The 23,984-nt window shown below is 50.7% G+C and overlaps 1 protein-coding gene across 1 annotated transcript; it reads right to left on the minus strand.

Annotated features, from left to right (window-relative positions):
* Positions 1-13,845: 13,845 nt before the first annotated feature.
* LOC142830384 (uncharacterized) lies at positions 13,846-23,955 on the minus strand. The gene is made up of 2 exons (XM_075934850.1): positions 16,456-23,955; positions 13,846-15,468 (listed from the first exon to the last, which is right to left on the minus strand). Exons 1-2 carry the CDS (start codon positions 16,973-16,975, stop codon positions 14,870-14,872), a joined length of 1,119 nt encoding a protein of 372 aa, XP_075790965.1. The 5' UTR covers positions 16,976-23,955; the 3' UTR covers positions 13,846-14,869.
* Positions 23,956-23,984: the final 29 nt, after the last annotated feature.

The raw sequence follows: 23,984 nt of genomic DNA on the forward strand, positions 1-23,984 counted from the left end.
CGGCACTGCTCCCGGCCATCCTTAAGCCCGGTTCAGGGTCCACTCTGTGTGGACATGCTAGTTCAAATTAGCAAAACACTAATTCGAACTAGTTTTTTAGTCTGGATGTGTTAGTTCGAATTAGCTTAGTTCGAATTAACTAATTCAAACTAAGTTAGTTCGAATTAGTGCTGTAGTATAGACATACCCAAGGTACTGCAGCACCAACCAGATTTCACATGCTGTGCCTGGGTCCCAACCATCAGCCCATGTTCGGGCTCTCTACTGCCTCTGGGGGTCCCAGCTGCTGGCTGCATCCACTGTCATTCCCAGGATCCTGGCTTCTGGAGTGTCCTCTGCAGTCTGAGTGTCTCTGCTGCAAGCCTCGGGGCCCCAGCTATCTGCCCCATAGCCATCCACAGCTGTGGCCCCAGCCTAGTTCAGTGAGATGGCTGGACAGGGTAAGTCAGGAGACTGGGGTGGGTCTAAAGTTGTTCCAGCACCACTGCTGCAGCCGGTTGCAATTTGACAAGTTTCCTTTTGATATGAAATTGGAAAGAGTCATTTTGAATTTTCCCCCAGATAGTAAAGCTATTCTCAAACCTGCTTCCTTTCCTTCTTTGTTGAAAAGCCTGTCCTGAGCCATTTTCTTTTCTAACACCATCGATAATGCTCTGAAACCACTTTCTTTCCTCTTTTAAACTATTTTCTTTTACTTACTGGTCCTACCTTCTATTCCAGCTCTTTTTTATCTGCCTCGGTTTCCAAGGAATGCGTGTCTGCTTGCGCTGGAGGTGTTTCTCAGATTGCCTTAATTCCAGAAACAATAATGGCTACAAACAGTCTTTGGGAACAGATTGTTAAGGGGCTTCTATCAACTTCATTAAGCTGTAAAACATGCTTATATTATTTTGTCGTATCTGTGGGGATTAAAGCCCTGACAGTCAGCAAGGTACGCAAGTATTTATAATTGTAATCATATCAGTAATACAAAATCAAAGAGATGATTGCTAACATGCTTAAAGTAACAAATATGATTAAATTCCTTTCTGAATTGGAGCCTAAATTCCTGCTTCCTCTATCAGAGTTTCAGATATCTACTCAGGAATAAGAAATAGCAGGCCCGGAGGTGCGAAGGGTGTGAACACCCCCTCCCACGGTCCTTCATGTCAATGTGAGAGGCTCTATGACCAACTTCCTAGTGGTCCATGGCTTGAGCTCAGCTCCCCTCCTCCCCACAGCATTAAGCCTCACTCTGCTGCCCCCCCCCCACATGGTTGGAGTGCCAGCACCGGCTTCCTATGGGGGGGTGGTGTGAAGGAGGCAAAGAAAGCCCTGAGCCTTGCTACATGATCCAGCTTGTGGGAAAGAAGTGCATCCTCTCCCCCTCTCCCAGCTGGGGAACAGTACCACACAAGTGCACTGTTGTTCCCCCAGCTGGGGGAGGGGGAAGAAAACGTTTCTTTCTGACAAGCCAGATCATGCAGCAAGGCTCAGGGCTTTCTCCTCCCCTCCTACTCATCCAAGCAGGAAGCCAGCACTGGCACGCCGAAGAAATTGGGCCAATGGGAGCAATGAGAGGTGGTGCTTGGAATCAGCACAGGGTGAAAAAGCAAGTAAGTGCTCCTCAGCCCTTCATGCCCAGACCAATGTACCCCATCCCCCTCATGTACCACCACTCTGCCAAGAACCTATACCCCAGACCTGCTCCTGCCTCCTCCTCCCTGGCCAGACATCCTACGCCCAGCCCGATCCTGCACCCTCCTCCCTGGCCAGACACTCTACGCCCAGCCTACTCCTGAACCCATTCTTGCTCTTGCACCCTCCCTCCTGGCCAAACACTGCACTCTCCCTTGCTCCTGCCCCCTCCCTCCAGACAGATATTCTACACCTGCACCCTTCTTCTCATCCAGACTTCACACTTTCACCCGCTGCTGCACACCACATCCTGCCCAGACCTTGCACCCTCATCCCTGCCTGCACCCCACCTCCCACCCAGATCCTGCATCCCCATTCCTCTTGCTGGCAGACCTGTCCTGCACATTTTTGTCCCAACCCCAGAGCGTAGAGGGGTCCACAAAATCCACTAACCCTGGAAGCCCTGAACCTCAGTTCTCTCTGTCCCTCTCCCTCTGCCTCTCCCAGTGGGGCTGGAGCACCAGTAGGTCCTGGATTCTCATGTGTGTGGTCCTGAGGGGGAAATCTTGCTCCCCTGGGGTACAGAGCCCCCAGAAGGGTTCAAGGCCGGAGGTCAAATCAAATCAGTGAGGCAGGAGAGAAACCTAGAAGGAAAAACTTTATGATGCATGCATGCAGGCTGTCACACCAAGAGTGAAAGCAGCCCTGAGAGACAGATTCAGGGATTCTTTATACAGTATGTTCAGACAGTTCAGTTGTTGATTGTTTTTCTTTAACATATCAAAGTCTCAGCAGAAGTTCTCTGAGATGTTTCTGTTCACACCAGGGCTGTGTCTAGACTGCAGGCTTCTTTCGAAAGAGCCTCTTTCGAAAGATCGCGTCTAGACAGCAGGCGGATCTTTCGATAGAGGAAATCCGCTTTTTCGAAAGAGAGCACCCAGTGAGTCTGGATGCTCTCTTTCGAAGACGGCCTCTTTACATTGTAGAACGCCTTCTTTCGAAAGAGGAACTTTCGAAAGAAGGCGTTCTTCCTCGTGAAACGAGGTTTACCGCCATCGAAAGAAAAGCCGCGTTCTTTCGAAATAATTTCGAAAGAACGCGGCTTGAGTCTGGACGCAGGGGAAGTTCTTTCGAAAAAAGGGCACTTTTTTCGAAAGAACCCCTGAGTGTGGACACGGCCCAGGAGTGCTAGAAGTAAGTTTTACAGAACAAAGCCACATCAGAATTTGAGTGGAGAAGTCTACAAGGCAAACTGTGACAAAGATAAGGGTTTACATGACAAATTGTGACAGACTAGGAGTATCCATGAACTTGAGATAGGCATTGTAAGGGTTTTGATTAGAGTTAATTTGATTTCTCTCTGATACAGGGAGAGAGGTCTGGAAAACTTTTAACCCTTACAGCAGTTTTCTTTTAGACAGTTTTGATTTTCTGCCCAGTCCCCCCCTTTAGACATAATTGGAGTTAGTTGATTTTTCTCCCACAGTCCCCAACTGATTTTTCTGTGGGTCAGTGGCCCATGACCCAAAACGGTTCTCCACCCCTGCTATAATCAAGGAAAATGAGGGAACATTTTGTGTTGGACATAAATTAATATTTTACTTTATTTAAAATGAAGTTTGATAAACTAACATGAGAAAGTTAAAGCGTTTAGCCTGTTTAATCATGTCAATTAATATTTCCTTTCTTACTTGTTAAACTGTTCTCCCTAGCTGCAGCACTAGCAAAATGGCTCAGGTGTAATTATGTAATTAACGGTGACATTCCATTAGCAGCTGGCAGTCCAGGGTGCAAGAGAAAGAATGGGTTCAGGAGTAGGCTCGGCGTAGGGTGTCTGGTGGGTCACAGGTTAAAAAAATTGAGAACCGCTGTGCTAGGGGAATGGGACAGTGCTGTGTTGTGGGGGAATGGATGGGCAGGGCAGGCAGTGAACAGCAGGGCCAGGATAACGGTGCCCCACACCCACAAGGAGCAGCCCTGGCCTGGCTCCACTGGCTGGAACCCTGCCCACACTCACCCATCACTGGCCTAACCGATCAGGTAGAGCAGCAGCAGGAGAGACGGCTGAGGGAGCAGGGGGCCATGGTGGCTGCATTGCCTGCTATGATCCCAGAAGGTAATTTCTGTAAGACCTTTATTGCTGTATACATTTGTACAAATATGTTATATATTTGTTATATATTATAAGAAAATCATTTTACCAATCACTGTTTCCACTCATTTTTTTCATTAACCTCTTATAAACACTCATTGCACGACTATTTCAAACTCCTTTATATTTTAAAAAAAGGACAGTCCACTTTTACAAAAAAGCGCATGCGCACGTGCGCGCGGACGGACACACACACAGATATTCCTGTGTACGGGCCTGAATAGTGCCATAAGACTTAAGTGACTAACTACATTTGTATTTTTCTACTAACAGAGATCAGTAATAATCTGCAGATCTTCACTGGAAGAGTTGATCCATTTCTCAGTCCCTAGCATATGTATTTTTGGAGAAGAGAGATATCTGTGCATTCTGGATTTGAACAAACTTTGCAATGTCTGGCAAGAAAATATGAGGTAGAATAGATGCTGATTGGAAGCATTCTTATATTTATCAACATTAGCTAAATCAGCTTTATGTAAATTGTGTAGAATTAGGCCCAGGCACCCATACTAATTGGAGCATAACGTTATATTCAGCTTTGTGATTTCAGTGGAGCTGACACAAGGATATGTTATTGTCAGCATACAGTAGCTTCTGAAATGTAGTTAGAAGAATTTTCAATATTTACAAAAACTGTGGTTGATAGCTTAGTACAGTTGAATTCTGATATGTGATTTCTATGGAGGAAGGTTTTGTTTTTCTGATTAATGTATTAAAATATGTATGAAGTATGCAAATTGAGATGTTAACTTCATTCTCAGACAGCTGCAGCAGTTCTAAATGTGAATTTGTTGGCTCACAATAGTTTGTCAACACACTCATTTTTAGTTGCTAATTCCAGGCTGAAGCACCCCTTTGTGTAACAACAGAATAACTAGTGGTCAGATGATTTCTGACTCCCTCGATCTCATGAGTTTATGAATAGGACATAATGAAAGTTGGGACGAAACAAGGAGTGATATGTACTTGATTACGATAGTAAAGAGAGTTCTTTCTATCCCATAATAAATTGCTAACAATCTACCACTGAGCTGCAACACATTGGTAGGGGAAAACAACTATGAATAAAATTATTAGAGAACATTTTGATCTGAATACATGTTTATTCTAGGTCAATTAAAATAAACATGCTCTACATTGCATTAGCAAAGTTGTAGGGAAAATAAAGCAATCCTATGTCACTCAAACAAATCCTCATTTTGAAAAGAACATTTTTAATCAAAGTTGTTTGGAAATGAGAAATTAGTGGTGAGGATGAGAGGAGGTAGTTTATTTTTCACTGTTAATCTTGGTAGTTTCAGAAGAAACGAGCGCCATTTTTCCATTTAAATAAATACAATCTGAGAAATGGTAAGAAATGTAAACAGATCTAGTGGCTGTAATTATGATTTATTATTATTTTAATAATTTAGGAGAGGCACTTCTGTTCCCTGAATTGACATTTGCTCTTTAGCTTAAGGACAACATGAAGAGCATCACTTACCCAGAGGCTATGTCTAGACTACAGTGTTTTGTCGGAAAAATGGCCGTTTTTCTGACAAAACCTGAGTTATGTCCACACTGCAAGTGCATTCTTTCAACAGTAAAATGAAAGAACAGAGGAGTTCTTGCACAATTGGTATTCCTCTCTCTACGAGGAAGAAGCCCACCAGACCAAACTGGTCTCCAGCCTTCAGAACCTTCTCTCAACTGTGGTGTGTGGCAGCCAGAGTGGAGTAGCTGCGGTCACAGAGAGGGTCCTCAAAAGGAGCTTGGTGTCCAGGTCCTCCAGGAACAGGAAGGAAGCTGGCAGGAAGTGCTGCAAAAACTGCAACATGGTCGTGTGGGACCATCGCATGCCCAGGGGCAGCTCCAGTTCCATGGCACACAAAGGAAAAAGCTGTGGTGTCCAAAAAAAGAAGAGGGCAACCACAGCAGGCACTGCTGAAGCTTTGCTGTCCCTCGAAGGGGTAGGCAAGCAGGCAGCAGAGACAGAGAAATGGCAGTCCAAGGCGATTCCTTTAAGCACATGTCTCTGCAGGACTCTGGCAACAGCACTTGAGAGCAACCGGTGACCTAAAGCCCAGCTTGAACTGATTCCAGGAGGCCTTATATATGAGGGAGCATCCAGTCAGTCTGGACGCTCTCTTTTGCAAAAGCGCATTGCTGTTATGGTGCGCTTTTGTGTGTGGCTGCTGTCTTGCACAAGAAGTTTTTTTGGAAGATCTCTTCTGATAAAAGCTTCTTGCGCAAGAAGCCTTCATTCGAGATGTAGCGAGAGTTGCCTACAACCCATAGTGAGATGGAGGAGTTTCAAATAAACTCCCCAAACCTCTCAATGTCATCATACTATGATGTAGTGCTGGTACGTTGCTGGTTGCTATGCTTGGGCTGTGGGTGATCCCTACTGGCCTGAGTCTGTAAGCACTGAGGGGGTGAGGGGGTCACCTGAGGAACCTCAGGTCACGTAGTGACCCAACCGGTTCGTACGTGTCGATGAAGTGGCTGAACAAAGGAAGGGAGTGGTTTGAAGATGAGTCAGTTGGCTGGGGCAAACATGGAGAGAAGAGGCTAAGCAGAGTGCTGGGAGTCCAGGGGCCTAGGCTCCCCTACCACAAGGGGTGTGACTAGGCTGCCTGACCCTGACTCCTGTAACCATCATGTCTATGCTGTGCGGTATCTTGGAGAAGCAATAAACCCTCTCTATTCTACTGGCTGGCAGAGTCTCATCTTGCTGTTACAGGGGTGCAGGATCGGGGGGTCCCCGACGTACCATCACACATACTTTGGTATAGAAGTGTGTGACAGGATGAATCTACCCCGCACTGTAGAGCAGGGAGTTACCTTGGCCTAGCTGGCTAGAAAAGCGACACCCCCACAGTCCTGCTGGGCACGCTCCCAGAGGGGCCAAAGTATAAAAGCCCAGGGAGCCACTCAGTTGGGGCTGGCCACCAGAGGGGAAGGAGCATGGTCCAGCGCTCCTGCACAGCCTCTGGAGTAGCCACAACCACAGCCGCCTGAGGGATAGCAGCCAAGGAAGCAACTGCCTGAGGAGCAGCACCAGCCACCTCAGCCACTCGAGGAGCCACCCCAGCAGCCAGCAGCAGCCACCACCTCAGCAGCCCCTGGAGCAACAGCCACTGCAGCTTTACACCCAGATACCCCAGGAGCAACAGTGCAAGCCCCAGCGACAGCCCTGACCCAGGCGGCTGACTACCAGGCTGTGACCTGCCAAGAAACACCCAGGGAGTGGAGCAACTTGTCGGGAGTGGTAGGAAGCAGCTCTGGGTATGTCTACACTACAAAGTTAGTTCGAACTAACGGACGTTAGTTCGAACTAACTTTAATAGGCGCTACACTAGCGCTCCGTTAGTTCGAATTTGAATCGAACTAGAGGAGCGCTTAGTTCGAACTAGGAAAACCTCATTTTACGAGGATTAAGCCTAGTTCGAACTAGCTAGTTCGAATTAAGGGGTGTGTAGCCCCTTAATTCGAACTAGTGGGAGGCTAGCCCTCCCCAGGTTTCCCTGGTGGCCACTCTGGCCAACACCAGGGAAACTCTATGCCCCCCTCCCGGCCCCGGACCCCTTAAAGGGGCACGGGCTGGCTACGGTGCCCGTGCCAGGTGCAAGCCTGCCAGCACCCAGCCAGCAGACCCTGCACCTGGCACGGCACAGAGCCACCCACCCGATGTCCCCCAGCCCACCCCCTCTTCCCGGGACCAGGCTGGCGGCTCCCGGGAGCTTGCCCTGGACCGCAAGAGGCGGGCACCTTCCTGGGCTAGTGCGGCCATCGTGGACCTCGTCCACGATCTCCGCACTAGGCACAGGAAAGTGGCCGTCTAGGGCAGGAGAGCTGCCAGCCTGGCCACCCAGGAGCAGGTGTGCATGAAAATCAAGGGGGTCCACTGAGACCCCCGACCCTGAGCCCTGAGCTTACAATGGCCGTCCTGGGTCAGACCAAAGGTCCATCTAGCCCAGTAGCCTGTCTGCCGACAGCGGCCAACCCTAGGGACCCTGGAGGGGATGGACCGAAGACAGTGACCAAGCCATTTGTCTTGTGCCATCCCTCTCCAGCCTTCCACAAACTTTGGGCAGGGACAGCACTCCTACCCCCTGGCTAAGACTACTCCATGGACCCAACCTCCATGACTTGATCTCACTTCCCTTTAAACTCTGTTCGAGTTGTAGCCTTCACAGCCTCCTGCAGCAAGGAGTTCTGCAGGTTAACTATTTGCTTTGGGAAGAAGAACAACTTTCTCTTACTAGTTTCAAGCCTGCTACCCATTCCTTTCCTTTGGTGTCCTCTAGTCCTTCTTTATGGGAACTCAGGAAGAACTTTTCTGAATGCACCCTCTCCACCCAGCCCCTGCTTTTAGAGACCTCTATCCTGTCCCCCCCTCCGTCTCCTCTTTTCTAAGCTGAACAGTCCCAGTCTCTGTAGCCTCTCTTCATCTGGGACCTGTTCCCAACCCCTGATCATGTTAGTTGCCCTCCCTTCTCCCAGCCTTTCTCTTCCCCTCTCCCAGCTCCTTTTCCCAGTCTCCCCCAGTTTTGTTCAATAAAGACAGAGTCAATGTTGGAAGAAACGTTATCTTTATTTTGTACATCAATAAGAAGGGGGGCTAGGGAAGGGTAAGTGGAAAGAGGTGAGGGAGGAATGGGGTACGAGCCCCCGATGGGGAGGACTGGGCTGGCTCTGCGGGCTTCTGGGGGTGGAAGCTCTCCTGCAGCCCCCCAACTGCCCCCTCTCCCCAGATGGCAGCCTGCGGCAAGTGCAGCCGGGCTGATGGCCGAGTGGTGTGATGTGCCCAGTGTGGGTACTCCGGGCAATCTAAGCCAGAACTTCTTTGCAAGCGGGGCACCCCTTGGAACTGTCTGTCCGGGGTGGGGGTCGGGACCCTTTAAGCGCAGCCCTCGGCTAGCCTGAGACTGCATCTCCACGCTCTAAGTCCTCCTCTTATGCCCTGCCAGCACTGCTTCCGGCCATCCTTAAGCCCTGTTCAGAGTCCACTCAATGTGGACTTGCTAGTTCGAATTAGCAAAACGCTAATTCGAACTAGTTTTTAGTTCTAGACGCGTTAGTTCGAATTAGCTTAGTTCGAATTAACTAATTCGAACTAAGTTAGTTCAAACTAGCGCTGTAGTGTAGACGTACCCTCAGAGTGGAGGATTGGCCTCCGGGAGCTCGCGTCATATTGGTAGGAATCACCGCTGATCAGGCAGTCGAACTTGCCTATGCCTACAGGGCTGTGGGCTGGGACCCAGTGGAGTGAGAGGGCCCAGGTCCCCCACTTCCCAACCCCACAACTGGAGATAACACCGTAGATAAGTCCCAATTGGCATATGCCACATGTTGCACGATTAAAAACGGGACCTCCTCAGAAGTGCCCTTTCAACATGAGAGCCCAGTAGCGAGATCTCCTGACAGGAAGGGATTGTTTCTAAAGTTATAGAAGTCCTGCCGGTTAGTGATATCAGATGCTCTATTTACCTGCTGACTCATCATCATCATCCATACTGTACCCCATGCCCTGCCTGAGGCTACCAGAGGAAGCTCTATGCTGGTGCTTGCTTGCAGACCTGCGTGATCATGGCCAAGTGTGCTCTGAGGTGGACTGCCTGCTCTAAGGTCTGCTCGCCACATTGCTCACATTGTAAATGAAATGCAAATTCTCCCAGGGCTTTTCCTATGCAGCTGGAGAGCACTTTCAACTCTTCTGTGGGACACCTCCCCAGAGGCCAAAAACATTAACTTTCACAGCACTGCATCTGCACTACCCTCAAGTCAGTCATGCAAGGTCAAATGTATTATTACTCCTTGTGGAAAGCAGGAATACTAAAATCTCTTTAAACAGCTCTTAAAGTAGACAGGACAGGCTTGGTGGTGTGCACTCATTTAGAAAATTGACTTAATGTGGAGTTTAGGAGTTTAACCTAAGATATGCAATGCCAGCAATATGAATAGCATAGCTAGAGTCAAGATACTTCAGTTCAAATTCCATGGCATCTAGTAAGTAGTCACTAATTTGACCACTGATCATGCCACCTTCAACTCTGGTACTCCACCAGGTTGCAGAGAATAGGGGAAGTTGATTGGAGAGTTTCTCTCATCAACCTCCCACAGTGGGGATGCCATGGAATTTGAACTGAAGTATCTTGACTAAGCTAATTCGAACTAACGCGTCTAGAACTAAAAACTAGCACTAGCAAGTCCGGACAGACAGTTCTCAGGGGTGCCCCGCTTGCAAAGAAGTTCTGGCTTGGATTGCCCGGAGTACCCACACTGGGCACATCACACCACTCGGCCATCAGCCCGGCTGCACTTGCCGCAGGCTGCCATCTGGGGAGAGGGGGCAATTGGGGGGCTGCAGGAGAGCTTCCACTCCCAGAAGCCCGCAGAGCCAGCCCAGTCCTCCCCATCGGGGGCTCGTACCCCATTCCTCCCTCACCTCTTTCCACTTACCCTTCCCTAGCCCCCCTTCTTATTGATGTACAAAATAAAGATAACGTTTCTTCCAACATTGACTCTGTCTTTATTGAACAAAACTGGGGGAGACTGGGAAAAGGAGCTGGGAGAGGGGAAGAGAAAGGCTGGGAGAAGGGAGGGCAACTAACATGATCAGGGGTTGGGAACAGGTCCCAGATGAAGAAAGACTACAGAGACTGGGACTGTTCAGCTTAGAAAAGAGGAGACGGAGGGGGGGACAGGATAGAGGTCTCTAAAAGCAGGGGCTGGGTGGAGAGGGTGCATTCAGAAAAGTTCTTCCTGAGTTCCCATAAAGAAGGACTAGAGGACACTAAAGGAAAGGAATGGGTAGCAGGCTTGAAACTAGTAAGAGAAAGTTGTTCTTCTTCCCAAAGCAAATAGTTAACCTGCAGAACTCCTTGCTGCAGGAGGCTGTGAAGGCTACAACTCGAACAGAGTTTAAAGGGAAGTGAGATCAAGTCATGGAGGTTGGGTCCATGGAGTAGTCTTAGCCAGGGGGTAGGAGTGCTGTCCCTGCCCAAAGTTTGTGGAAGGCTGGAGAGGGATGGCACAAGACAAATGGCTTGGTCACTGTCTTCGGTCCATCCCCTCCAGGGTCCCTAGGGTTGGCCGCTGTCGGCAGACAGGCTACTGGGCTAGATGGACCTTTGGTCTGACCCAGGACGGCCATTGTAAGCTCAGGGCTCAGGGTCGGGGGTCTCAGTGGACCCCCTTGATTTTCATGCACACCTGCTCCTGGGTGGCCAGGCTGGCAGCTCTCCTGCCCTAGACGGCCACTTTCCTGTGCCTAGTGCGGAGATCGTGGACGAGGTCCACGATGTCCGCACTAGCCCAGGAAGGTGCCCGCCTCTTGCGGTCCAGGGCAAGCTCCCGGGAGCCGCCAGCCTGGTCCCGGGAAGAGGGGGTGGGTTGGGGGACATCGGGTGGGTGGCTCTGTGCCGTGCCAGGTGCAGGGTCTGCTGGCTGGGTGCTGGCAGGCTTGCACCTGGCACGGGCACCGTAGCCAGCCCGTGCCCCTTTAAGGGGTCCGGGGCCCGGAGGGGGGCATAGAGTTTCCCTGGTGTTGGCCAGAGTGGCCACCAGGGAAACCTGGGGAGGGCTAGCCTCCCACTAGTTCGAATTAAGGGGCTACACACCCCTTAATTCGAACTAGCTAGTTCGAACTAGGCTTAATCCTCGTAAAATGAGGTTTACCTAGTTCGAACTAAGCGCTCCGCTAGTTCGATTCAAATTCGAACTAGCGGAGCGCTAGTGTAGCGCCTATTAAAGTTAGTTCGAACTAACGTCCGTTAGTTCGAACTAACTTTGTAGTGTAGACATACCCTCAGAGGTTGTGTCTAGACTGCACCCCTTTTGCGGAAAAGGGATGCAGATTAGACAAAGCACAATTGCAAATGAAGCGGGGATTTAAATCTTCCCCGCTTCATTTGCATGAACATGGCTGCCACTTTTTTCCAGCTCGGGGCTTTGCCGGAGAAAAGCGCTAGTCTAGACGGGGATCTTTCGGAAAATAAAGCTTTTTCCGAAAGATCCCTTATTCCTCTTAAAATCAGGTGCAGTCTAGACACAGCCAGTGGCTACGTCTACACTGGCATGAATTTCCGGAAATGCTTAAAACGGAATACATTCCGTTTTCAGCTTTTCCGGAAAAGGAGCGTCTACATTGGCCACGGAGTTTCCGCGATAACGATGCGCTTTTCCGGAAAAGCGCGTCTACATTGGCGGTGCGCTTTTCCGGAAAAGCAGAAAGCCCGGAGCCATTTTGAAGAGGGCAAAGGCCACCAGCCCTTTCCGGGGGCGGGGCCAGAGCGCCGTTCAGACACGTGCTTAAAGGGGTCTCGCCGGGCAGCCGTTGGTCTCCTGCTCCCGTGCCTTGGGGCCTCTTCCAGGGACTGACACCCTTCGCAGGTCTGTGGGTGCCCTTTGACTTTTGGGGACACCCCCCCCTTTGGCCCCCAACTGCTTTTCTCTGCGGTTTATTTTTTTGCCCAGCTCTGTGTACTATGGAGCCACGGGTGGCCATGTGCCTGGTCGGGCCCCTCTTGGTGCTGTTCCGCTGGCTGCAGCTCGTGCTGCAGGCCGGTGCCATGCTGTTCATGGACCAGGAGGCAGAGATCGCCTTGGACGCCCTCACCAGGGAGGCTCTGGCAACTCTGTCTCATCAGCACCCCACTGTATACCGGCCACTCTGGAGTTTGGACATCAGCACCGACTGGTGGGACCGTGTGGTCCTCGGACTATGGGACGACCAGCAGTGGGTCCGGAATTTCCGGATGAGAAAACAGACCTTCTTGACCCTGTGCACCTGGCTCACCCCCGCGCTACAGAGAACCGCCACCCGGCTGCGGGCACCCATCCCCGTCAACAAGAGGGTTGCCATCGCGCTGTGGAAGCTGGCCACACCGGACAGCTACCGCTCGGTGGCACACCAGTTCGGGGTGGGAAGATCCACCGTTGGTGTGATCGTCATCCAGGTAAGTCCCAGGGGGAGTGGGATGGGGGGAGGGTGCTCCACTCCAGGCCCAGGGACAGCCAAGACTCCAGGCTGGGTCGCCCAGGGGTTTTGGCCATCCCTCCCTTGCACACGCCCACTGGTGGGGGGGGACATGGGGGGCCCTGGTGTGTGTGTGTGTGTGTGTGTGTGTGTGTGTCTGTGTGGACAGAGGGAATCGGGGGGGGGGGACCCAAGGGAGCGCACACTCACCCCTGGCTGTATGTAATGTGTTCCCTTGTGTTTCTCTGCACCCTTCTGCAGGTTGTCCACGCCATCAATGACGTCCTGCTGCCAAGAATCATCCGCCTGCGCGACGTCGATGAGACCATGGCTGGCTTCACTGCCCTCGGGTTCCCCAACTGTGGGGGAGCCCTGGACGCCACCCACATCGCCATCCGGGCCCCAGAGCATCGAGCAGCCCACTTTATGAACAGAAAGGGGTACTGCTCCATCGTCCTGCAGGCCCTCGTGGATCACCGGGGCCGCTTCCTGGACATCTACGGCGGCTGGTCCGGCCGGGCACACGACGCCCGCATCCTCCGGAACTCTGGACTGTTTCAGAGGTTGGAGGCGGGCACCTACTTCCCCCGGCGGGACTTGACTGTTGGGGATGTACCGATGCCCATCTGCATCATCGGGGACGCGGCCTACCCCCTGATGCCCTGGCTCATGCGGCCCTACACGGGGCAGCCGGACCAGAACCGGGCCCGGTTCAACGACCGCCTCAACCGGGCCCGAAACCCAGTGGAGCTGGCATTTGGTCGCTTAAAAGGCCGCTTCCGTTGTTTGCTCACCCGTCTCGACATGGGTGAGCAGAATGCAACGGAAGTGCTGGCCGCGTGCTGCGTGCTCCACAATATTGTGGAGCGCAGTGGGGAGGCCTTCCTCCCTGCATGGGTGGCAGCTGAGGCAGACCTTGGACCAGCCCGCCACAGCTGCCATCCGCCAGGCGCGCCAGGAGGCGGTGCGCATTAGAGAGGCCCTGGTGGAGATGTTTGCCCAAGCCCCCTAGCAGGGTCGCTTGGGTCACCCCAGAGTACTCTGTCCCAGCTCCTACCCTTCCCCACCTCCTCCCCTTACCTCCCCCCCGCCAATAGTATAGTAAAGCGTCGGGTCACAGCATATCGCGGCCGTCATCGAGTCTGTTCGTCGGGTGCGTCGGGCGTAGTTAGGGTTTGTCTTTTAAGTTAGGCTAGGGTTTAGGCCACCATCGCCGTCCTGAGGAACAGCCAACAGGATTTGGGACTTGTGTGGAAGGCTTACATCAGTGCCATCTTCAATGGATCTCCTGGCTGTTCCTCTCCTGAGGCCCGGAAGGCCCAAAGGACTGACATGGCCAGCAACAGCACGATCATCCATCGAGGGATCTCCTGGCTGTTCCTCTCCTGAGGCCCGGAAGGACCAAAGGATCGAGGTGGCCAGCAACAGCACGATCATCCGTCGAGGGATCTCCTGGCTGTTCCTCTCCTGAGGCCCGGAAGGACCAAAGGATCGAGGTGGCCAGCAACAGCACGATCATCCGTCGAGGGATCTCCTGGCTGTTCCTCTCCTGAGGCCCGGAAGGACCAAAGGATCGAGGTGGCCAGCAACAGCACGATCATCCGTCGAGGGATCTCCTGGCTGTTCCTCTCCTGAGGCCCGGAAGGACCAAAGGATCGAGGTGGCCAGCAACACCACAATCGTCCTCCCTGTGCCTAGAGTTTGTTTAATAATCTCTGTTGTGTGCATCTTGTAACTGTTCTTGCTAGTTTGTAATCTATGTTAATAATATTTTGTGGTTTACCTGTTACTGAAAAGTGTCATCATTTATTTCTGCGCCACAAACTACTGACCACTTACGAAGGCCCCCCCCCCCCCCCAGTGAATAGAGTACAGATTTCGTTCTCCACAGTTTGCCACCATGTTACATTTAAGTGGCTACTTGGCATCTCACATCATTTTGTACACTACCCAAGAGTTACACAATACCCAACACACGAATGAACAGCAAAGTAGAGATCTGTTTATTTACAAGGGGGGGGGGGAGACCTTCAACTGGGACAGGAGAGGGGGAGACCTTCAACTGGGACAGGAGAGGGGGGAGACCTTCAACTGGGACAGGAGAGGGGGAGACCTTCAACTGGGACGGGGGGAGGCAGTTACTGGGGTGGGCGGCCCCTGCGAACGCTCCTCCGGGGGCCAGCCTGCCCACGCTGGGCAGACCGCGTCGGGGCAGGCTGCACGCGGAGGTGGCCAGGAGCATGGACACGGCCAGGAACAGGGGCATGGCCAGGAACAGGGGCAGGAACAGGGGCAGGAACAGGGTCAGGAGGAGGGGCAGGAACAGGGCCAGGAGCTGGGATAGGAGGAGGGGCAGGAACAGGGCCAGGAGCTGGGATAGGAGGAGGGGCAGGAACAGGGCCAGGAGCTGGGATGGGAGGGGGCATGACCTGTGCTACAGGAGGGATGGCGGGGGCCTGGGCTCCGCCCATGCCATAGTGAATGGCATGCACAATATGTGCTGTGAGAGTGTCCATGGTGGTGCGCATCCCTCTGCATTCGGCCAGGAAGGCAGCCCAGGCATCCTGCCGCCACTGCAGGTCCCCCTGCACCCGCTCCTCGATGGAGGCCTGGATTGCCTCCACAGCATGGACGTGGCGCCGAAGCAGCTGGTCCCTCTGGCGGAGCCTGTGCCTCCGGGGTTGGCCTGCTGGGGGTGGCGCTGCTGCCGCAATGGAGGGTCTGGTGCTGGGTCCCGCTGCAAGGAAGAGAAGAAAGGATGGGTCAGTCAGGCAGGCCGTCCACTGTCCCCACACCGCATGCCCTCCACCCCGAACCCAGGTGACCCCACAGTTGTGTGGCTTGGGCCCACTCGGTTCCCCTCCTGCCTGCCCCTGGAGTAGAGTCCTCCCTCCAGGGTATTGTAAGCACCGCTCTGTATCCTGGCCCCATGCAGGGCAGGAGGGTGCTAGTGCAGCGTTCACCTGTGGAACTCCCTGCCGGTGGAGACTGTGAAAAGCTTTTGGGTTAATCACTGCTGTTTGACAGGGAGCGAGATGCATCCCCACGCAGTGCCTGGGAGCACATCTGGCAGAGGCGGTCTGGGCTCTCAGATCCCCTCGTGTGGGATATCTTCTGGACGGAACCAGAAGGGTGACTGGGGGGTGGGGGGATGTCCCATCCTTGCAGCACAACTCAGGGGCCCTTCTCCCTCCCACGATCCCTCCCGCAAGCCCGGTAGCCCAGGAACATGTGTGGCCCCAGTGGGGACTTCCCTTGGGGAACCAGCCAAGGCACCGGGAGCAGGTGAGGGGCTCGGTGGGGGCCACGGTCACAGGACCGTGACGCTGCGGTCTACCCAATTAGAAGCTGGCTGTGCCTCACAGCCAGGCATGGGACAGTGTGCCGTTCTCTGGTCTGCACCCTTGCTGGAGCTGCGGGCTCTGGGCTGAGTCCCTGGGGCCCTGGCCAGTTCCGTCCGGCATCCACCCTTCCCCCTGGTCCCGCCAAATGTGTGTGAGCAGCAGGGTCCCAGGCGTGGCCTGCAGCTGCCTGCCGTGGTCACGTGCCACTCGGTCACCAGGTTGCACGTGGTTGCACCTGCTGCTTGCTGTCCTCATGCTATGCAGCGTGCAGCTCACGTGGCCTGAGTGACATGCTCTCCCCCTCCCCCCTCCGGGCACCTGGCTCCCCACCGCCCGCCCTCCGCCCCCCACCCTTGGGAGTGCAAACTGCACAGACTCACCAGTGGGTTCCTCCCCGTCCTCGGAGGAGTTGCTGGAGGGGGCCTGCTGGGTGGCAACGCTGGCCTCCTCACCAGATGCACTGCCGCTGTCGTCTGCCTCCTCCGGCTCGGTGGGACGGTTAATAGGTGGCCGCTGGCAGGTGTCCACGGGGACCGGTGGGGCTTGAGGGGCGGGCTCTCCCAGAAAGGAGTGGAGCTCCGCAAAATATGGGCAGGCGTCGGGTCCTGCCCCCCTGCCCTCAGTGGCCCTGACATACCCCAGCCGCAGCTCCTTGACTTTGGAGCGGACCTGCTCACAGTTGCGGCTGGGGTGTCCCTGCTGGGCCAGGTTCTGCGCAAGCCGAGTGTACAGATCAGCGTTCCGGCGCCGGGAATGGAGGTCGTGGAGACCCTCCTCCTCCTTCCATAATTCGATGAGGGCCTCCAGCTCCCTGGGGCTCCAGGATGGGGCCCGCCTTTTGCGGCCCCTGGGGGCCTCCTCCGCTGGGGGTCCAGGGGGCTCTCCAGCAGGAGCTGCCATGGTGCGGTGAGCCGAAAGGAAAAAAGTGTTGGGCAGCACAGCAGGCGGCAGAGCTGACCCAGACAGGCTCCTGGCACGTGCGCCCAGCAGCCTGAGAGCCCTTTAACAGCTCGGGCTTACCAGGAAGTCCGCGGCTCCTACGGGGTCTCCCAGCGTCCAAACCGCTTTTTTTTCGTTTTTTCTGCTTTTCCGGAAAAGCTGTCTACACTGGCCCTTTTCCGGAAAAGCTTTTCCGGAAAATGGACTTATGCCCGAGCGGGAGCATCGTACGGTTTCCGGAATAGCGGCTGATTTTGTACAGTACAGCATCGTTGCTTTTCCGGAAATTCAAGGGCCAGTGTAGACAGCTCGCGGCTTATTCCGGAAAAGCGGCTGATTTTCCGGAATAAGTGGCCCAGTGTAGACGCACCCAGTATGTTTGTCTTTATCACCAGAAAGATGGAATAAAGAGCACTGTCACAAGGGACCACGTGGTGCTCCTGCAGACTTGCCTGCTATGATTATTGAAGTGGCTGAATAGGGATACTGAATGAGTTATCCTGAATGCACTGTTCTAATCAGATTGCATTATTCAAATCAACTAAAGGCACTGTTTTCTGGTGGCCAGCAACTGATACTGGTGAACTGATGAGTTGCTGAAAATGAGGTGTATGATTCACCACCATGTGACTCTAGTTTACATTCCATCACAAAATGTATTTCACCAACAGCATGGTGATTCTTACCTTCCATTTCCTAAAAGTAAAGATCTATATATTTTGTCATACCTGCATGTCAGCCTATTCAATGGTCTGTGTGGCAACACAGCAGTCTATGTCTATAGTGAATTGCTTTGATTAGCTATGTTTCAGATATATCTTTTTGCTATTCATAAATGAGCTCTGTTTTAAATGCCCTTGAATTATATCCCAGCTAGTTTTAGGATCAGTGTGTGCTAGTGATCTTATTTGTTCATTGGGTATCCAGATAGATGATTGTGTCCGATAAGTATTCACCATTTTTAATACCAGTTTGCCTTCCACATATAGATGCTCACTTGTGGAATGAGGGCTGTAAAATGTTTCCACATACACTCAGGAAATAAGTTCAGTGAGTAGCTGGCTGAACACATACAAATGGGCGAGGAAAGGTGAATTGTTAGAAATCTAACAGTTTATTTAAGTCTTGCATTGAGGATGTCTTCAGCTATCTTTGCCAATTACCACTTCCCTGCTGTAACATCCGCTTCTCTCAAAAATAAACATACAGAATGGAGAAAAGAATAGTTATATTGAACCCAGTATTTGCTTGTAGAAATGTAATACACCATCCTGGGATTATTTCTCCGGAGTTGTTTTTCCTCTTCTAAGAAGAATTTGCATTTGCTAGCACTTTGCTCTCAAGGTCTTTTCCAAACCCATGAGTTTTCACTCAAAAAGGCTACAGCTACCACGTGTAGACAGGGCCAAATGTTGGAAAAAAACATTCTTTCGCAAGACCCTGTAAACCTCGATCTTTTCCCTCCTTTGTCTGAAAAACAGGAGCAGTTTCTTTCAGGTATTATGGGAGATGGAGGACACTTCTCTCTAGTCCGTCAGGTTTTATTGCTTTCCTTGTTTGGGAATTTGGAACAAATGTCTGAGCTTGTTAAATGTGTTCTTTTTTCTGTTTGTAACTAAAGCTGTTAGCCCAGGGCGCCTCCCTGAGTATCTAAATCTTTCTATCTAGCCACTTTACTATACTTACAACTGTAGTTTTCTTCTGATAATAAAAGATTTTTCTTTTTCTAATTTACCGGAATTGGTTGATTGTTCTGTCCTTAAACTCAGTGTCTAGTTACAAGGGCAGAGTCCAGTGTTGTCTTTGAATCCCCTCTGTGTTACCCACCAGCTCTGTGATTCTTGGGGAACCAGAACATGGTCACCTGTCAGCCTTGTGCTCTTGGGGAGCCAGGGAGTGACATTCATGGAAAACCATCCCCCTCCCTCAGGCCTCGGCTAGAATAAAAGACAAAGCAATGAAAAGGCCAGGGAAGACACACCTAAACTGCTTCAGACAAGGGTGATACAATTAAGGAAACACCCCAGCCTCATTTGCATTAAAGATGGAACAGAGTGACATCTCATTAGCATACAGAATGGAGAGCAGCTCTTCGAAGGCAGGAACCGCAGTGAACTATGGGACACCGAAAGCAGAGAAGCACTGCCTGATGGGAAATCCCAGCTCCAGATGCTAATGAACCCAGGCCTGCTCACACCCAAATTAGTCATTATCAGACCAATTCTAGTAACGATCCTATTGACATCTAAAATACTGAAACTGCCTAGTTGCATTGTGAGCTCCTTCAAGGAACATCACCCATAACCAGGGGTGATCAATCTCTATTGTGTCTCCTCTTTCTCTTTGAACTATCCCTATAAAAACACCTATCTTTGCCCCAAGAAAAACTGTTCTGATACCTGGACTTAAACTGCATCAGTTCCATTGAGACTTCTTCATCTCCTGTCTGATCATGCTGGGGGCTCTGTTCTGCTTTTCTCCTGCCCTCTGGACCCCCGGCTACCATCATCATCTGGGAACCCCGATCAGTGCAAGCTCCAAGGAGTGGTGAGGTCTGTCTCTCATCAACTATCTCTCTAAGCATAGACTCCTGACCCTGCCCTGTGTACACTGTTATATGGTTACCTAACATTTGTAATCAGTTTCAATTTAGATTTAATATTGTAATTGTTAGATTTAATATTGTAACTTTTTGATATCTAGTCACTACTCAGAAATAAATCACTTTCATTGTTAAGCTGGTTGCTTCTCTCTCTTTCTTTCTCTTTTGCTCACTCTTCCTGAAGGGGTGTTGTTTTGGCTTCCCCATTCACTCTGCAACAACGCTTCTTGTACCCAAGCAAAAAAACCCTGTAGTGCCCAAAATCCTGTGGGGTTTGCTCATCGTGTGGTTTACCAGTGAATGACTGTGGTGTGAAAGTGGGGATAGGGGGTGCTGAACCTGGGAGCTTATGAGGATGGCAGCTTAAAGTGCTGTTTAATCCAGCCCACGGAGTCCAAAGGCACATGAGGGTACAGTGTGGCATTGCTGTGAAACCCAGACAGCTGAGTCCAGGGACATATGAGGGGGTCAGCTTGTGAGTGCTGAGTACCCAGTCCTCTCAGACGTGCTCTAATTAGTGGGTGTGAGTGTCTGTGTGTGTTGCCAAGGTGGTAAGAACCCCATCCTGAGGAACCTAGTTCCTGCAGGAGAGCTCTAGTGGGAGGGAGAATTGGCAGCAGGGAGAATTCAGCTCCATATGAGAGCACAAGCACCAACAGCACATTGACAGAATTGTTGACCTTCCCCCAGCCCCATAAGGGTAACCCTGATAAATGAGCATACCCCAGAGTATTGGGCAAATCTGGTAACATCTGTTTTTCCCAACTCCAGATAAAATGGAGGTTGGGGCAGGGGAGAGTTTTACCTTAGGGAGGAGGTTTCCCAAGTGATCTTTTCCCTGGTTTTCCTGGAATTACTTGGGTGGTGGCAGGGAATTTCTCCAAAATCCAAGTATTAGGATTTTTGGGGAAAGTTTTGGTACCAAAACCTATAGAGACAAGGTTTTGGAGAGCTCTTGTGGGCTTCCACTTCTGCGTTTGTCGTGCCAGAGTAGGGAACAGTTTTGACAGGAAGTCTGTGGCCTGACTTTGGGTTCAAATAGTCCTTACACTCGCTGTATTGGGACTTTCACACCACTTTCCTGAGGGCAACCCTAGCTTTGTGCCACTATGGATGCCAGTCCAGTGACCCTACAGCAAACAGCTATGGTCTGCTATCTTTTATTCTGTGCTGTCATCTTGATCTATGTCCAAATTAGCCTGTCTCTAGGCCCTTTCCCCAGGCCATCTCCAGGCTCTTTCCTCCATAGTCTCTTCTACCGTCCCTAGTATTAGCTAGGCAACATCACGTTCCCCTCTTGCCCCCTCCAGTGTATGATAGGAAACATCTATTCTCCTAAGTCTGCAACAAACACATACATCAATTTGTGAAACATTCCCTGTTCTCCCCTTTCACGCCTCTTGCTCTGGCACGGCACTCAAGTTTAGGAAAGGCTTGGAGGCAGACACATAGAGTGAACAACTGCACACTTAATTGTAGCCCTGTGTATCTAGGGGCATCAGTCTTGGTAGAGAGCCTCAGCTTTATTTGAACCAGGCTCAGTTCTCAATTTTCCTGAGATGTTACTGAAAAAAATCTTTGTAGAGTCCAAAGAATTCAGTCCAGGAGCAAAGCAGAGAGCAAGGGATTCCTCTCTAATTGATCTAGCATGCAAAAGAAAAGGGATATGATTAAACAAACCATCCTGCTAGTCACCATGCATCTTTCATTTGTTATTCAGTAATCAAGGATTAAACTTCTCTAAGGCCAACATTTTTGTAATAATCTTTGATTCTGAGTGCCTGTCTTTCAGCAGTACTGAGTACAGAAAGCTTGAGTACGAGGGAGTACCTCAATTAGACAGTGACTGCTCACGTCTGAAAACCAAATAAAAGTTTTCCCAAGCAGGGTATCCCAAAAAATGAGCACACTTTCAAAAATTCTCTCCCAGGCTGGAAGTATATGGGAGATGTTAATTAACAGGGAGTATGTTAGATAATTGACTGCAAGTGGAAGACTCTAGAAGAGGCTCCTAAATTCTGTTTTGCTTAGTTAGATGAGTTCTCACTCACAAAAGAACCATGATATGTTTTATTTTTAAATATAACAATACAAACCCCATGAATCCAAAATCCCTCATACTATTAACTTCCTCTGTTTTGACTTGTACTTCTCTGCCAGACTGTTCAGTTAATGATAATCCATCAATAAAAATGCACAAGTCCAAGATGGCAACTATGTTTCACTGTATCCTTTTAGGAATTTCATATAGGTGTTTAAGAGAAAAGGCAAAACAGAAATATCTGAGACTAACGTTCCTTTCCTTGTAGTTTGCCCATGCTGCAGCTTTAAAGATCTGTTGTTGTGATTGTTCCCAGCAATTCAGTTCAGTGAAGGCTTTCATATTCAGTACGCTGCATTGTCTGCAGGGAGCTTTCTTTACAACACTTCTAAAGGAGAAAACTTTAGACAGCTGCAGGGTTCAAAAGGAAAGTGATAAAATAACTCTGAATTAATCCATTCATTCAAAGGCCATTGAATTTTAATGCACAGATTTAATGAGACTGGACATTAAATAGCTAACAAGTATAAAAAAAATTTCCTCCAACCCATCACCTCCCTGAACTGGTTGCAGGCACAGTCTCCCTACATATGTAGGTCAACATCTATTCTAACATTCTTTATTTCTAGTGAAACTAGAGAGCAGAAACTGAAGAGATGTTCCCCCCTCCCCTCTCCTCCAGCGCACCTGGAGGATGATTTTAGTGCACCTACTGGATGGATGATTTTATTCCAGAGATCATTGGATTTTCTTATTAGGAGGCTGAAAGTTAAGTTCTACCACTAAGTTTTATCCTCAAAGCCACTACTTCTATTCTGGCACTATAGGTTATGGCTGCAAAGATGAGGAATGAAGGTGCAGTTTAGATGTATAAACTGTTTATAGTCTTTACAGATGCATTGTGATGCATGGCCTATGAATAAAAAGTATTACACTATATTTGACAGAGACGTTGCCATACAGTAATATGTGCAGCTAATGTAGGGATGTTAAATTGGAGCATGCATTTAGGGAATACTGGTCTGTCCTGGGATAGCTAAAACATTGCCTTGTGTCCTAGGCTCAATGCTGTGAACAGCACATCAAGAGTAATGTTCAGGGAGACAGAGCTTCATCAAGGACAGCAGGACAAACTCCCATAAGAGGCAAGAACCCTCAATAGTTTCCATTCCATGCATACAATGCATTCCCCCCAGCTGCCTTCACCCACATAACGTCAGAGAATCACTCATGAGCAAAGCCTCCATGTCCAATCTAGGACAAGGGGCCAGTGTAGACGTAGCCTAAGAGATTAGTAAGACATGATTTCCCTTTACAGAAATTAACATGCCCCTTCCGGAAAAGGGGCCATGGGTATGTCTATACTACAGCACTAATTTGAACTAAGCTAATTCGAATTAGTGCATCTAGACCTAAAAACTAGTTTGAATTAGCATTTTGCTAATTCGAACTAGCATGTCCACAATGAGTGGACCCTGAACCGAAGTTAAGGCTGGCTGGAAGCAGTGCCGGCAGAGCATCAGATTAGGACTCAGAGCGTGGAGCTGCTGTCTCAGGCTATCCGAGGGCTGTGCTTAAAGGGACCCGACCCCCACCCTGGACAGACAGTTCTAAGGGGTTCCCACTCGCTTGTCTAACTCGATGAGGGACAGCAAAGCAGTCCTGGCTTAGAGTGCCCTGAATGCCCACATTCGGCACATCACAGCACTCGGCCATCAGCCCGGCTGCACTTGCCGCAGGCTGCCATCCGGGGAAGAGGGTCAATCAGGGGGCTGCAGGAGCCCACAGAGCCACCTCAGTCCTTCCCATCGGGGGCTCGTGCCCCATTCTTCCCTCACCTCCTTCCACTTACCTCTCCCTAGCCCCCCTTCCTGATGTACAAAATAAAGTACATGTGTATTCAAAAATAGAAACTCTCTTTATTGAACAAAACTCTGGGAGACTGGGAAAGGAGGTGGGAGAGGGGAAGAGAGAGGGTGGGAGAGGGGAGGAGGAAACCTGGGAGGAGGGGAAGTATCAAACTATGGAACACCATTATCTTCAGTACTGTGTACAGATGTGATCTCCTCACCCCAGAAAAGATATTTTGGCCTTGGAAAAGGTTCAGAAAAGGGCGACTAAAATGATCAGGGGTTTGGAACAAGTCCCATACAAAGAGAGGCTAAAGAGACTGGGACTTTTCAGCTTAGAAAAGAGGGGTATGTCTACACTACCCTCCTAGTTCGAACTTGGAGGGTAATGTAGGCATACCGCACTTGCAAATGAAGCCCGGGATTTGAATTTCCCGGGCTTCATTTGCATAAGCGGGGAGCCGCCATTTTTAAATC

Source organism: Pelodiscus sinensis, chromosome 8 (assembly GCF_049634645.1).
Source record: "Pelodiscus sinensis isolate JC-2024 chromosome 8, ASM4963464v1, whole genome shotgun sequence".
In the NCBI taxonomy this organism is placed as follows: Eukaryota; Metazoa; Chordata; order Testudines; family Trionychidae; genus Pelodiscus; species Pelodiscus sinensis.